General features: G+C 44.1%; 1 protein-coding gene across 1 annotated transcript; it reads left to right on the forward strand.

The window, feature by feature from the left end:
* Positions 1–730: 730 nt before the first annotated feature.
* On the forward strand, positions 731–9483 carry MINAR2 (membrane integral NOTCH2 associated receptor 2; the record flags this gene model as incomplete). The annotated part of the gene is made up of 3 exons (XM_084278031.1): positions 731–895; positions 8017–8262; positions 9304–9483. The coding sequence occupies 3 exons, from the start codon at positions 731–733 to the stop codon at positions 9481–9483; spliced, it is 591 nt and encodes a 196-aa protein (XP_084134157.1).
* Between the last annotated feature and the right edge of the window lie 6170 nt (positions 9484–15653).

Consider the following 15653-nt stretch of genomic DNA (forward strand, 5'->3'; position numbering starts at 1 on the left):
TAATGAATGTGAAGGGACTGATTTTATGCCACTCAAGTCACCAAGAAGTTTTGTATTCATTTGAACAGGAGCAGAATCAATTCCCTGAAAACTTCTGTTATCAATTACTTCAAACTTACTAATATTTCTGAGGGTCAGGAAGAATGTATTGTGAAAAAAATCCCTTAACCTAAAGAAGTCCATGTCACAGCCGTTGTGGTAAATGCTACTGACCCACACAGCACAATGGAGCCTTTTAATACCGCTAGAAGAAAGAAAAAAAAAAAAAAAAAAAAAAAAGCCTTGCTTTGCACTGGGAACTGCTTCTAATTTTCGGGCCTGGGGTGGTGATGGGGGGTGGGGGTGGTGGGGGTGGTGAAGCTTACTTTGAAGTATTGTAAACTTGACATTTTTGGCAAGTCACTTGAGGAAGTGCTGGTATGCATTTAAGTGTCTTATGCATCTACTCACTGGTACTCTGTTAGCTTTAACGAGCACATATGTATCTATCAGACTAGACCCTGAACTTGAAAACTTAAGCTAGGCACTTAGAGAAACATGTCCTGTCTGGTCTCTGCTACTAAACAATCTTTTATCTTTGGTAGATGATATAAGTAAGCCTTACACCAAACAGGGGTCAGATACAGTTTCAGGAAACTGTTGTATCCTTCTTCACATCATTAATAATAGAAGGACTGTGCACAGCCAGGAAGCAGAAACTGGGGGCTGTTTTACACTACAGGACAGAAAGATGGACTTCTCTGTTTTGCCAAACAACAACCACCCTGATAAATTCCTGCAATTGGAAGCGACATCTTTAGTGAAAAACTCTGCCTTTCTACAGGCCAGCTTGGCAAAACTCCCAGGAGCATCTTTACCTGGAGTGCAGCAGTGGCACAACAGAGTCTACTTACAGGTAAGGTCTAAAAGAGGGTGAAGTTTCCCCTAGCTTTTATCCACCCTTTTGTGGGGATTAGGAGACAACATTACATGAGTTTGTGACTTCAGCTGTGGATTCAGTTTCCTATATGTCTGAATCTGCATCACTAATATCCCTCTAAGTTTTTCACAGAGAATCCGGCTCCAAGAGAAGTTACTCTCTTCATGGCAGTCAGCTGACTTCATTTCAGTATGTTAGGCTTTCTGCTGCTCATTTAAACGTTTTTGAAGCATTTTCCAGAAAATTTACTGATGTCAAATACCGATTAATTGTACTAAAGTGGTGTATGGAACTCGGTCCCCTGAAGAAATAAGAAAAACACCCCAGACTTAAATCTGAAAGCCAGGTCAAACTTGATGAAAAGGCACATTAGGCTTCCTCTTTATTCTGCCTTGTTTTTCTCATTCCACTTTGACCTTCTTGTTATATCCTGACAGATAGCTGTTGGAAGTGTGAAACACACTGACTGTATTAATCCAGGTTATTATACAGTGGTAGCAGTAGTATCTCAGTAAAAATGTAAACGTGCGCTGCCTAGCAGAGGCCCTGGGGCCAGCAGAGGAGAAGTTCATGTCTGGATCAGCAGCTGTACAGCTGCATCAGCTCACACCCCTCTGGGCCCCACTTGCTGCTCCGCAGTGCTTCTTCCCTGCTGCCCGGGGAGCCCCTTGCATTTCTCCACCCCTAGCATGAGCAAAAACTCCAAGGTCTGGTTCTTGTCAAGGGATGGAGACACACATAAGCAGCTGGGGGCGGGGATGGAGAAGGGTCTGCATCCTGAGGATCCTTAGGATGGGAGTCTAATTCCTCAGGGGAATGAGTCAGAGCCTAAAAAACTCAATCGGAGAGGGGGTGGGGGCGGGGAAGAAGAAAGATCCTTAAAGTCTCCCACAGTTGCTTTCAGTTGCACTTCTCCCCGCTCAGACATTTCTCCCCATCAGGTCCCCAAACCCCTTTGCTCCCTCCAAAGCCCATTCCGGTCCTCACCCCCAGGCAAGCATTCCCCTCTTGACACCCACTTCCATGATACCTCCTTATACCTCCCCTAGCCTCTTCCCCACATCAGACAGCCTTCCCTCTGCTTAGCCCAATGCCTCCAGCTCCAGAAACACGTACTCCACACCGCACCCCCATACATACACCCCTCCCCCACTTCCGCCACTCATATTATCTTTGCTGACGATTCACAAGGAGACCTGGGAGGGGGTGGCACGCTGTCACCCATTGTTTCCCATGCAGAGCCCTAACAAAGGGAAGGAGCCTGTGGGATCCCGAACAATGGGGTATGGTGCAATGCTGGTCATCCTCCCCACCCCACCTAAGCCCCTCTTTTGTGCAGAAGGGAGGCAGCCACACACAGAGCCTCCTCCACAGCGGGGGTCCTTCTCCCCATTGTTGTTAGACAGGACGCGCTGTCACCGAGCCAGGGCTGCGGAGCTGCGGGAGGACTGAAGATGTGTGCCACACACATTGCCACCAGCGACAGGGCTTTCCTGGAACTCCCTTGCCAGCCCCAGCATGGCCGTTTCAGACAAAATTTCAGTGCTCGCCGCACCTCCAGAAACACAGTCCCCAGCGCAGTACGTGTTACAAACGCTGAACGCGGAGTACAACCTATGCTTTCCAGCGTAGTTACTAGTAGTGGGTTCAAGCTGCACAGATAAAAAGTTCCTAGTGCCTTATTCTCTCCCCCACGAGCTTGCCTACTTCTTTCCTTTTGCTGACAATCAAGCAAAGGGGAAAAGAGCTGATGAGTTCCAGACGTCCGAATAAACACGATGGCACAGTGGAGAACTAATGGCGCGGGAATAACATGTTTTGCTTTAAAATGAGGGAGCTAATGGGATTGAGGGTTAGTTAATTCAGAAACGGAAATGGGGGGTGGCGGAGGGTGAGGAAGAAGAATTAATTTCAGAACATATGTGGGTGACCTGCCGACTTCCAAAGTCATTAAACCTTCAGAGTAGCCTAAATTCCCTCTCCAGAAATTCGTTTTCTTTTAAGAAACTATTGCTATTCAGGGGTCCCCATGTTAAATGACTTTGCAGAGGTGTGTTTGTGGCCTCTTCCAGGCCTTTATTGTGAGATCACTTAAATTCAAGTGCACCTAAGTGCCTATGCGTTTTCTCCACCTATATGTTTTTTAATTTATTTCCATTATAAAAAACAACTTGACTAGTGACAAAGAGATTCTGCTCTTTCTCCTTACTTTCCTCTTCCCTATCAGGCAGACCAAACATCTTCCCTGCTTAGTGTATATTTTAATCATTTACTTTGAATAAAACAAACCATAAAGCAGTGCAGGAATCTTGGCCCTTGTTTGTGAAAACAGCATAAAAAGCACAAACTTTCTCCTATAAATGACCACTTACTCATTGCCTTGAAAATTTCCAGTCCCGCTGGACTCTCTGCCCCACAATATGTTTTAATGCTCAGCATGCACCAGATGATTAATCACCTATAGCTGCTTCTCATAGCCGAGATGCATGTCTCCCCTGTAGTCTACCTGGTCATTTTTCTGGAATTCTCGGACTTCTGTTTCTTTCCTGTTTGCATTTCCCTTTTTCTTCCTACTTTGGAAAATCATCAGAAATCCAGATGGCCTTTGAATGCCATGCTACTCCTTGTCATTCTGGTCTTGCTTAGGAATTCACAACTCCAAACAAATTCTGGCCTTCAGGTATTATTGCTATCCTGCTAACTGCACTCCTAACCTCTATACCTGACTGAGCTCATGTCTGTGCCCTGTCTTTGCTTGTTTCTCAGCATACCAGGACGTAAGATCTGTTTCACCTGTAAGTTAGGTGCTGAGCTACCGCCATTGGTTTGTTCCCCAGCATGACATACATTTGCTCCTTCCCTTGTTCCTCCCTGGACATCTGCAACTGTCCACAATCAGAGCCAGCTGCAAGGCTGGCCAGGAGCTTTGGTCTGACAGTGTACAGAGGTTTTTATGTAATGTGCACACAACCCTGCAGAGGTCCATTGCCAATGACAGATAAAACAGCTTTCTTTGAGAAACCAATTAATTAAAAGGACAGAATTACTCTCAATGCCACACAACTAAAATAGTCTGTGTGAATGCCTGCTTTTCTGTAAACATTTCTGTCACTCCAGCTTAAACGTTTACAACCACTTACTGACGGCTGTCCTGGCCATGTCAGGTGGCTTCCCAGATTGCTTTGTAGCACCTGATGCTTCTCTTCCAAGCAGTTCTGATCCCCTTCAGTTGCTTTGATGAGAAAACTTGAGTCTCAGGAATGCTTGATGTGAGCTGTCTGCTGCACTGTCTTTCACACCCACTTACCTATCCTCATTTATTGCTTGCCTTCCTGATTGCTTTTCCACAGCATCCCCTATGAGATCGGATTTCTTCAGGAAATTCTAAAGAGCTAGTAATTATTTATTCTGATAAATGAGAGGGGTTTATTGACCAAATGTCTAGCAAAACCTATACAGTTGTTACAACCATCACAGGGATTCTTGGGTTACTCTAGCAGCTTTTTGTCTGTCAGACCCTTTGTCTGTATTGGAAACAGCTCTCCATATCAGAAAAATGCCCTTCTGAGTGCTGGGAGGGTCCTCCAAGATGCATTACAAGGTCTTTGCACAGCAGAGGGTTATAGTTTTTTTTAAAAATACATGCAAGTATAATAATCACCCTGTTACCCATTTTCATTAGGATCAAAGTTGTGAGAAAACGAATCCTGCAGTATCTGGTGGTCCTAAGTTTCTCAAAAGATATCCTGGCTAAAACTTGTAGGCATAGCTTCCCAACAACAATGTTTATCACTTTTCCTAAGTATCTCCTGCGGCTGTAGCTGGAGACCATGGCTGGCCACAGGACAAGGGAAACTAACTTGCAGGACGTAAATCTCCTTATTTTTTTAGGCTTCTTCACTATTCCTTCTTGCAGCTAGATGGTCTTGAGAGCAAGCCATAGCCTTAACTGTTGATGTCCCAATTTCAGTCCCTGATGTCTCATATCACAGACCCAGAAGAGAACAGTTAGACCCTCAGTTTGTTTCAGTGGTAACAGTAACAATAGTGGGAACGAAAGGAGGAAGTCAAGTTACCAATGGGACTGAAAATTTTTCCTAGTAATATAGATTAATTCATAATTTTAATTATATATATTCTAACATATCTACATGGATAATTTGCATTATTAAATAATCAGCAAGAAAAACCTGTGGGTAAAGCACAGTTCAACCCAGGGGTGGACTTGGCTCTACCAATCTTCAGGATTTTGAGAGTCCTCTTTTTGACTGTGTTGGCTGCCTGGGTCTGTCAAGGCAGGATAAACTTCCCAGTGAAAAATGAGTTATAAACTATAACAGCTTTCTTGCTTATGAGCTATATGTAGATCAAACACAGTTATGTGTTTGCAGAGTTGAGCATTTTTCATAATGTTAAATGAATATTTCAACAGTATATTTCAACTACAGTTTCTCAGAGCTCGTTGTAACCATTGCTGCTTTGCAGGTTTTCTGTTCCCTCCCTTCATTCAGTGAATAGTAACATAAATTGCCTCCTGTTAACTCTGATTTGATCTATTCCACCTTTGTTCACACTGGCTTCTCAATGTATATCATATAAACTCTATGATACATATGGATACCTAAGTTTGAACATTTGTTTTATGAAGCAGACCTGTTGGAAGATATTTTGAACCTTAAAAGAAAAAATACATAGGTTTTCTAGAGTTATTACTAGCAGACAAAATGATATTATCTAACTTCCTTCTGTTTCTCTGCTTCTATAAATGCATATGTTTCAGGCAATCTTCATGGTTTTCTACATCACTTCTTGGACCTAAACCTCTGTGTGTGTGTGTGTCTGTGTGTGTGCATCAGGCTTCTCTCCTTCCTTCTCTCTAATTAGTTTCTAGGACACATCTACCACAGAAGTTTCACAGCCAAGTGTTTGCCTGCACTCAAGTGTATGCTCTAGATTGCCTCGGCATTTCAACATCTGCTCCAAAACTTCTGCAAACCATCTCCTACCCGAAGTTCATGTCCAGTTCTCACAGTGAAGCCCTGTTGCCACTCCCATCCTAGTCCCTCTTTACCTCTGCTCCAGACTACCGCAGGCTCCTATTCTCATGCCTACGAAAAGACAGGTACTGCAGAAAGAAGGAGCAAAAAATTTTGCCACAAAGAACTCTATGTACAAACTTTGCATCACACCATTTATTGCAACCTTTGGAGCATTTTATTTAAAACAGCTTTAAAAATGCCTGTCAAGTCACATTCTTTTCACAACATTTTAGCCTAGGGAGACCAAGCATCCCCTGGTGAGACAGCTTGGCGTTCTTCAACAAAATGTTCTCCAAGTTCAACTCTCTAGCAAGCCTGAGGGAAACATCATTAAGGTCATTGACAAATTTTAAATAAGAAATAAAATAAATAAAAGGCAGTCAGAAAGAAATGACAGTTAAAAACACCAGCTCAACTGAAATCTGGCCAGTACAACCCAGAGGGCTTTGGTGCCAGCTGCAACTGCAACGCAAACAGTAATATTATCAGGGGATATGTCAAGGCTAAGGAATGATGTATGGAAATTATGAACTAATAAAGGGAGAGGGAGGGCACTGAGGATCCACCCACCTACTAGTGGTAATTATGGATGGGAAACAAACTTAGTCACTTTGTGCACACAGCTTAGTGTAAGAATGCCAGCATGATCCTTCTTCCTCCGGTTGCTTAGACAAAGGCTATTGTTTTTGCTTCTCCCTGTTTCCTTTCAGAAGGAAACCAGTCCTCCTGCTTTGTTCTACACCTGCCTACCCCAGAACAACTCACACATATCTCTGCATCTGCACAGACACTGAAGCATGAAGTAGGTGATGATATGTAACAGCTGGTTTCCACTGAAAGTGGATTTACTAGCCCTCCAAAGGGAAGTAGAAAGTTACGTAAGTTTGCCATCAGCTTAGGGACCTGCACTGGCTGATGCAGGATATGAGCAGACCCAGAGCCAGTGTGCAGGAGGAGGTGGGTTTTCTGGGGATCCCACTAGAGAGCTGAAAAGAGGAGCAGGATGTGCTGCTGAAGTCCATCCAACTTACGGCTACTGAAGATCTCAATATAAAAGAAGGATGCTAGGAAAGATGTCTTTTCATGGAAGGAGTTTTCTTAATTTGCACTGTGATAGTGGTGTAGAAGCAGTGTTGAGACACGGGACAGGTGTTAGCATGAGGCAAGGGCTGTGCCAGAAGCAGGTGTCTCAGCTAGCTAATGTACTGCTAGCACTGTGCATTGGCAACATAATAATTCAATATCTCTGGGCCAGAAGATCACAGTGAATCAACATGTTGAACAGATTGATTTGGAGCATCTGATTGCATTCCTCTATGCATTACAGGTTGAAAAATACAGGAACTGCCATCTTACCAGCTCCTGAAGAGGCTCTTAGTACTGTGCAGCAGCTTGTGAGGTGTCCAAAAATGTGATCCCAGCATGGCTGTTCCTCTCTTGACATCAGCATTCTAAAAGGTCCTATTTAATCATTGCTGTTACTGGGACACTGGTCAGATACTCTGTTACATTTGAGTTCTGACAGTGCCCAAATTAAGGACTTTCAGTTGAATTAAGGGCCTCTGACAGCCATACATGAGTCTAGCATTTAAGAACTGGAGCAGCAGTGCAACTCAGACCCCTTCTGTTAGCGATGCAGCTCCTACCAAGGCAGTCTCTTCTACTGTTAGCCCTGTGCTTCTCTCTGCTTTATCCTTACAGCTCTGCTTCTGCATCATGCTCATGGCTTCTGTCAGAACTGCATCTTCTACTGCTGTGCTCTGCAGCACTGCTTTGCTAAAGAGGAGGCTTATCACCTCAGTGCCAGATCACGTCTACAAAAGAGTTTAATGTTCAGATTGTACCTACGTGCTTTCCCTAGAAGGAAGAAATCTGCCTGGGGTGAAAGGACAGACTCCTCTACTGCACTGTAGATGTTTTACAGAATGAGAAAGACTATTGTATGTGTAATTTTAAAAAAGTATTCTATTGGATTACAGATGAAAAGTCTGAAAGGGGCCCTATGTCATAGGTAAATGAAGGTGAAAGTCAAAGTCTAATCTAACTTGTGCCTTACAGAGAGAAAAAAGAAATGACACTGAATTGCCAGGTTTAGACTCAAATGGGGTCAGTCGAGAAATGATAGACAAAGCCCTTGGGAAACACATTACACCCATCACTCTGAAATGCACCATCAAAAGCAACCCCTTGTATAGTGACATCCAGGTGGATGACTACCGAGAGGAGAAGAAAAAGACCCCTTCCTGGACTGTGCAAGACTATGACAGATACTCGTTGCACTCTAACTTGGCCAGCAACATTAAGGTAATGGACCATTGCACTGCATGTGAGCAAAATGAATTGCTGTGAGCCATGTGTGTGTGCATTGAACCACTGTGCAGACTGGTTGGTTCTTCTGGTGGGATTGCAGGATCAGATATGGACTACACTCCTGTTTATCTGGCAGTGTACTGATAGGATAAGGGGTAGTGGGTTTAAACTAGAAGATGGTAGATTTAGATTAGATATTAGGAAGAAATATTTTGCCAGGAAGGTGGTGAGGCCCTGGCACAGGTTGCCCAGAGAAGTTTTATACTCCCCCTCCCCAGAAGTGTTCAAGGCCAGGCTGGATGGAGCTTTGGGCTACTTGTTCTCATGGAGGGTGCCCCTGCCCATGATGAGGGGGATTGGTACTAGATGTTCTTTGAAGTCCCTTCCAAACTAAAACATGCTATGATTCCATATTTTCTGGTACAGACATGACACTAACATGACTCTGATTATGGGAAAAAAAAAAAAAAGTATGTATTTGGTTTGACTTCTGGTTCTACAGAACATGACCTCTGTGATTAGAGAAAGTCCCACAGCAACCCCATGACTCAGGTTCTCCTTTTACATAGAAAATAACTAAAAATGGGAGCCTTGATACTCACTCACATCACACAGAATCTTGCCTGCTGTTGGTTGGCAAAAGTCATTCTTAAAGTTACTTTTATGAGTTTTTTTTTTCTGCTGTTCCCTTTTCCTTTTCTTTTCTTTTTTTTTTTTTTTTTTTTTGAAAGGGACTCAGATCTGAGTTTGTAAATCGACATCTCTTTTGGGGAAGAAAATATGGTTTCTTCTGAGTTTTAAAATCACATTTCAATAACTGGTGTCCTACATCTGGTTCCTGGCTGAAAAACATGATTTTAATTTTCCCCAGTGGAACATTTGCAGCATCTGGCAAGTAGTGCAACCTATGTTCAAGTGAAAGGCTCTTGCATTTGTGTTGTGATCCTTTAAATTCATTAATCACTATCTGATGATAGCCAAAATACTTCTGGCTATGTTCTAATTACTGAATCCCTTTTCTGGTTTTTCTTTTAGGAAAATCCTAATGATCTACAGTTCTGGATGGGGGATATTTATACTCCTGGGTACGATACCTTATTAAAAAAGAAAGAAAGAGAAAAAAAGCATTCCAAATGTTGCCGAATCATCCTGCTCATGGTACTAGCTCTTTGCATCCTGATTGCCACAGTCACGCTTAGCATTTTACTTACTTAGTACAGCCAAATGATGTTGATGGGAATTTTTTCAATAAATATTTCTATTAAGCTCTTCCCCTCCCTTGTTTTATTTGAATTCCTTTTTTTTTTGGTCACAAATACAATTTGTTTTACATCATTATTTTACAATGTTCCTGTGCAGCAGAAGAAATTGGTCCTGAAAAGACACAAATGCTCTGAGTATGGCAGAATGTCTTCTTATGATTATAATTTAAAAAAGAAAATGATAAATACGCTACTTCTCTTTGTACCTTCTTCTTTTGATGAGTGATTTGGGTCAGTCTGTGCTGTATGGTGCATACAGTACAGAAGACAACCAATTGGATATATGCTTTAACAGACACCTACCACCACGGTCATCTTTTTATGACAGCTATTATTGGAATACAAACTAGTATGATCTAGAGGCATTCAAGATGTCCCAAAGAACTCTAAACTAAAAATTTAAATGTTACTTATTGACTGAAAGCATTGCTGCAGCGTTTAATGCAGTACTTGATATGAAGCTACCCTAAAGGCACAAATGTGTCCTTATAATTTTTCAAAGAATGAAAACAAAAAATAAACTACTGGGCTTCTATAGAAATAATTCAATGATAGTCGAGATGGGGTTTATCATCCTTGTGCCATGTAGCATCTCTAGCATCCCAAAAGAGAGACTGACAATATTTTTAATCTGTCACATCAAAAGTTGGTGAAATACTAGAGTATAAATTGGAATTAGAATACACCTTAAAAAGACTAAAGGTATATAGACCTGCTGTGAAAATAGATCTTTCTAAATGAAAAGACCAAAAATTAACGTTAGGAGCACGCAGACAATTAAGTTCATACACCTCAGAATAATTCTGGAAAATGAAAACTTGAGCTAAAATTACAAAATAATGATGAACATAGAAAGATGAATTTAAATTCCTTTTTTCTGAAAAGTACTCTTGAGTGCTGCAAGCCCATTATACCTCCACATTAGGACAAGAGGCATCCCTAATGCTGAAGTAGGGATCCCCCTCATTCAAGCAAGAGAATCTCACAGATGCACAAAAACTGGAAAGCTGAGGTTACATGAGATCTAACTTTCTTCACACAAAAGATGCTTTGGAATCAGTCAGGAATAGGACCAAGGAAAGAGGATGTGTATTGCTCCCCATGAATTCCATCAAGGGATCTACCTACAGGAACTTTGCAGTGCTTTAAGAAGCTTTGGCAAGCTTTAACACAGCAGATTAATCTTCAAGCACAGTGTAACTGTGTTTAATTCCTACCTCACCTGGTCCATGTTTGAATCTCATTTGTGCTGTAACTACCTGGACTCCAGTCTAACTTCGTACCATCACTGGTTTGATGACCCAAGCTAAAGCAGTTTACTGCTTCAATCTGGTGAGCAGCCAACAGCAAAACTGTAGCCATATTTCATGCATTGGCATGAAATTGGTATTCCCATTACAAAATTGAACATCCCTGCAACTATACAGGGGAACTCAGTCTCCCAGCTTCCTACAGTTTCAACGTAGATAGGTGTTACTGTTTGAAAGACCAGGCCCCTTCAGCTTACCAGAGTAAGAACCTGGAGCATTTCACAGGAATAACAGCTGGCATTACGAAGCAAGTGTTCACCTTAAAGAAACAAAAAATACTTCACTGCTTTTCCCCAGCCCTCGTACATTTTCTTTAGGTGCATCGTGCACAACGTAGAGACATATTTTCGGAAATTATTGAGGCCTGCAGACGGTAAGCCTAAAAGCAAAGGACTCCGTAATTTCCAGGAAAACAGCCAGTAACGCGCGTTTCTTGACGGCGCTGCTCTCCGAGGGTTTGTTTAACGTCAGGGATGGAGCCGCTTTCTCCACACCCCCATTGCCGGCCGCCACAGTCCGCACGCGCTGCTGCCCCCTAGCGGGCACCCAGGAGAGAGGGAACAAGTTCCCGGCAGGAGGTGCGGGCGTGAGGCAATCTGACTTCCCACGCGCACCCGCACCCTCCCTGCTTCTTTGTTATTTCTTTTTCTTCTTTCTTTTTCTCATGTTTTTTTTTTTTTTTTGGGGGGGGGAGAGGGTTTTTGGTTTGGTTTGCGGGGTTTTTTTGTGCCGCTCCTCCTTTCAACTTTCAGGGACCTGTTTTTTCACCTCCCACTCCCGCCCTGCCGTGCGCGCTCCTTTACTGACGCCTTGCGGCGGACCGCGGAGGCAGGCAGGAGGAGGGACACCCCCCCCCCCTCCCGCCCTGCCTCATCCCGCCCGCGCCACGCACCGCTCGGGCGGGCAGCCCGACCTCTCCTGCTCCCAGGCGTTTGTCCAGGTAGGGATGCGCAGCACGAGGGAAAAGCCCGCTCATTCTCTGCGGCGGCGTCTGCCAGGCCTTGGAGAAAGCGGTGCGCTGCTCTGCGCGCTTTGGGAAGGGGGAGATGGGGGACGTCCACGGCCCGCTCTCCGATGTGGGGTGGGCGCCATGGTGTGAGACAATAAACAACGGATTGAGAGAAACAGACTCTTCAATGGGGAGCAGTGGAGCCTCGCGGTCCCTCGTACAATGTGTCTAGTCCAAAGGCAATGAAGGAGACTCACCTTTAGCCTCCTGACGCAGCATTGGGTTACCTCTGCTGCACAGGAACGATGTTATCTTTTGGTGGGCAGGGCTGCTGTGCACCACCTCCTGTGCTGGGTAATGCACCTTTTTACTCATAATGCATTGGTGACAGAGACTGAAGCAGAAACACCAGGAGGTCTCATGAGGGAAGTGGTGGTAGGTGTCCGTCTTGGCCATAGCGACCATGAAGTAGTGGAATCCAAAATCTTGCTCAATTTGGAGGAAAAAAGCCTCCAAATGTCAACACATATGGGCAAAGCAGATTTTGGGATGCTCCCCTGGGAAACTGCTTTTGAAGGCATCAGGGTCCATCAATGCTGGTCACTTTTTAAATACCACGTTCTAAAAGACAGGGACAGGCAAAGGAGAAACTTTTTCACTGTGAGGGTGACAAAGCCCTAGAACAGGCTGCCCAGGGGGGTTGTGGAGTCTCCTCTGGAAACATTCAAAACCCACCTGGATGCATTCTTGTGTAATTTAGTCTGGGTGATCCTGCTCTGGCAGGGTGAGTTGGGCTAGGTGATCTTTTGAGGTCCCTTCCAACACCTAATGTTCTGTGTGATTCTGTGAATTGAAAATGTCAAGTCAAGCAGGTGGGGCAGAAGGCTGGCTTGGCTGAACAGGGACCTTCTTTTAGAGCTTAGGTGGGACAAAGAAATTATACCACCAATGGAAGCAACGCAGGCAACCCTGACGATTGCAGGGATGCTGTCCACCTTTGTAGGCAGAAAATTTGTGCAGCCAAAGCTCCGTCAGAGTTGAGGTTGGCCAATACTGTGGCAGACAATAAAAATGTTTTTTTAAAATACATAATACATTAACAAGAAGAGGACCAGAGAGAACATTAGTCTGTTATTTGATGAGAATGGTCACCTTACAAACATGGGCATAGACAAAGCAAAAATGTTAAATGCCTTCTTTGTCTCTGTGTTCAACACAGTTGATGGGCCTTTGGACTCCAGATGCCCCAAGTGGGAGGACCATGACTGCAGTAATGATAAACTCGTAGTAAAACCCCAAACTTCTGGGAGATTTGCTGTTCCACCTGGATTCGCCTAAGTCCATGGACCCCAATGGGATTCATCCCAGGGTACTCAGGGAGCTGGCTGATGTCATTGCGAGACCTCAATTACTTTTCAACAGTCTTGGGAATCTGGAAAGCTCCCAGTTGACGGGAAGCTGGCATATGTTGTACCAATTTTCAAGAAGGGTAAGAAAGAAGACCCTGGTAATTACAGGCCTGTCAGTCTCACCTCAGTGCCTGGTAAAATTATGGAGAAAATCATACTGGGATTTCTTGAAAAACACCTAAAGGATAAAGCAGTCATTGGTCACAGCCAACACCGGTTTAGAAGAGGAAGGTCCTGTCTATCCAATCTGATTTCCTTTTACAAGATCACCCATCTGGCTGACCAAAGGAAAACAGTTGATGTTATTTTGGGGGGATTTCAGTAAAGCCTTTGATACTGTGTCTCACAGTATCTTACTGGACAAAATGCCCAGCATACAACTAGACAAAGCCATAATGCGTTGGGTGGCCAACTGGCTGATGGGTCAGGCCCAGAGGGTGGTATCAAATGGGATTGGATCTGACTGTCAGCCAGTCACTAGTGGGGTTCCCCAGGGCTCCATTTTGGGCCCAGTTCTTCTTAACATTTTCATAAATGACCTAGACTCCGGACTAGAAGGTGTCTGAAGTATGTTTGCAGATGACACCAAGTTGAGAGTGGCCGTTGACTCCATTGAGGGTGGAGAAGCCTTGCAGAGAGACCTGGACAGATCAGACAGCTGGGGAATCACCAACTACATGAAGTTTAACAAGGGCAAGTGCCGGATTCTGCACCAGGGAAGGGGCAACCCTGGCTGCACATACAGACTGGGGACTCAGACACTGGAAGCCAGCCTTGCTGAGAGAGATTTGGGGGTCTCGGTGGACAGCAAGTTAAACATGAGCCAGCAGTGTGCCTGGGCAGCCAGGAGGGCCAACTGCATCCTGGGGTGCATCAAGCACAGCATTGCCAGCCGGTATAGGGAGGGGATTGTCCTGCTGTCCGCACTGTGCTGGTGCAGCCTCACCATGTTTTATGCATTTTGCTGTAAGGTCCTGTTATTTCTCCTTCCCTTTGCTGGCCTAGTTAACTGGCCTTATCCCAACCCACTAGGCTTGTCTTTGGTTTTCCTCCCTCCACTTCCCCACTCCTCCCCTCGCTCCCCTTTCCCCCCCTCTCTGCCACACCTGCCTGCGTGGTGCTCAGCTGCTGGCTGTACTAAAACCAGGACACAGATCAAGTGCCAAAGGCTCTTAGCACTTTTTCCTCAGTACTGTGTTTTGCTTCTCCTAGCTTGGTCTTTCCAGTACACACAGCCTCACCAGGACTGGTTTCTTTAGCAGCTTTGTAAACTTTAAATGCCTGACTTACACACTGTTACTATATAGTCTGGAGGTAGTTGGGGATAAAAAAGTTAACTACTTCAGCTAGTCTGAATTTTCCTGACTGTCTGCACACCTCAAAGTTGGAGTAGACATTTGTGTCTCTAAAATAATCCAGATACTAGACTCCAGTTCTAATTTAGATGCAGAGATGCAGAGAATAACCAAGATGCTTGACCCTGGGGATCAGCTGTCATAGCCCCTGAGGGAAGATTAAAAATCACACAGGGCATTTTAAAAGTTCACACTATGAGCTCTGGATCAGGGGTGACTAAGGTGTGGCGTTTAGCTGTGATGTCTTTCCAAAGTGTAAATGCAACACTTTCTGCAGAAAATACTCAGAGTGTAGACTGCAAACTCCCAAAAACTCTGCCCTTTATGCAGACATACTCAATCCAGCAAGTCCTCTATTAATTAGACATCTCAGTTCCTGTTAAGGATAGCCTCCCAAGCAAAAATGACGAGAGTTGCTGTCAAAGCAAGTTTGGTGTGCCAGCACACTGAACACTTTCAATTACTGTGAGTCATGCCTTATGTTTATGAAGAATGGCAATGACCTGGATATTATTCAAAATCACAGATCACAGAATGGTAGGGTTTGGAAAGGACCCCTGGAGATCAATTGTCTAGTCCAGGCCCCTTGCTAAGCAGAAGTACCTAGGGCAGGTTGCAGAGTATTGTAACTTCTAGTACTCTGCATCCCTCAAAGTGAAGGTATTTTTCTTCACATCCAGGTGGAGCTTCCTATATTTCAGTCTGTGCCCACTGTCCCTTGCCCTGTCACTGCACACCATTGAGAAGCACTGGGGCCTATCTTCCTTGACATCCACCCTTTAGATATTTATCAGTATTGATAAGATCCCTTCTCATTTTTCTCTTATCCAAAATAAACAAACCCCACTCTCAGTCTTTCTCGTAAGAGAGATGCTCCAAACCACTAATCATCTTTGTAGCCCTCCATGGGATAAGTATGGTTGTCTGAGCAGCTTCATGTTTTCAGAGCTTTGACTAGAGTTATGAGTTCTGGATGTCTGGTTTGTGGCATGTTTTTACCAGACAAAGGGGATGGAGGGGCAATGGTGAAAGAGAATGTTCATTAAAGTTCTCTGTGAAAAAACAAATCCTAAAATGTTATGATCTAATTGAACATCTGC

The sequence above is a fragment of the Gallinula chloropus genome (genome assembly GCF_964237585.1).
Source record: "Gallinula chloropus genome assembly, chromosome: Z".
NCBI lineage: Eukaryota > Metazoa > Chordata > Aves > Gruiformes > Rallidae > Gallinula > Gallinula chloropus.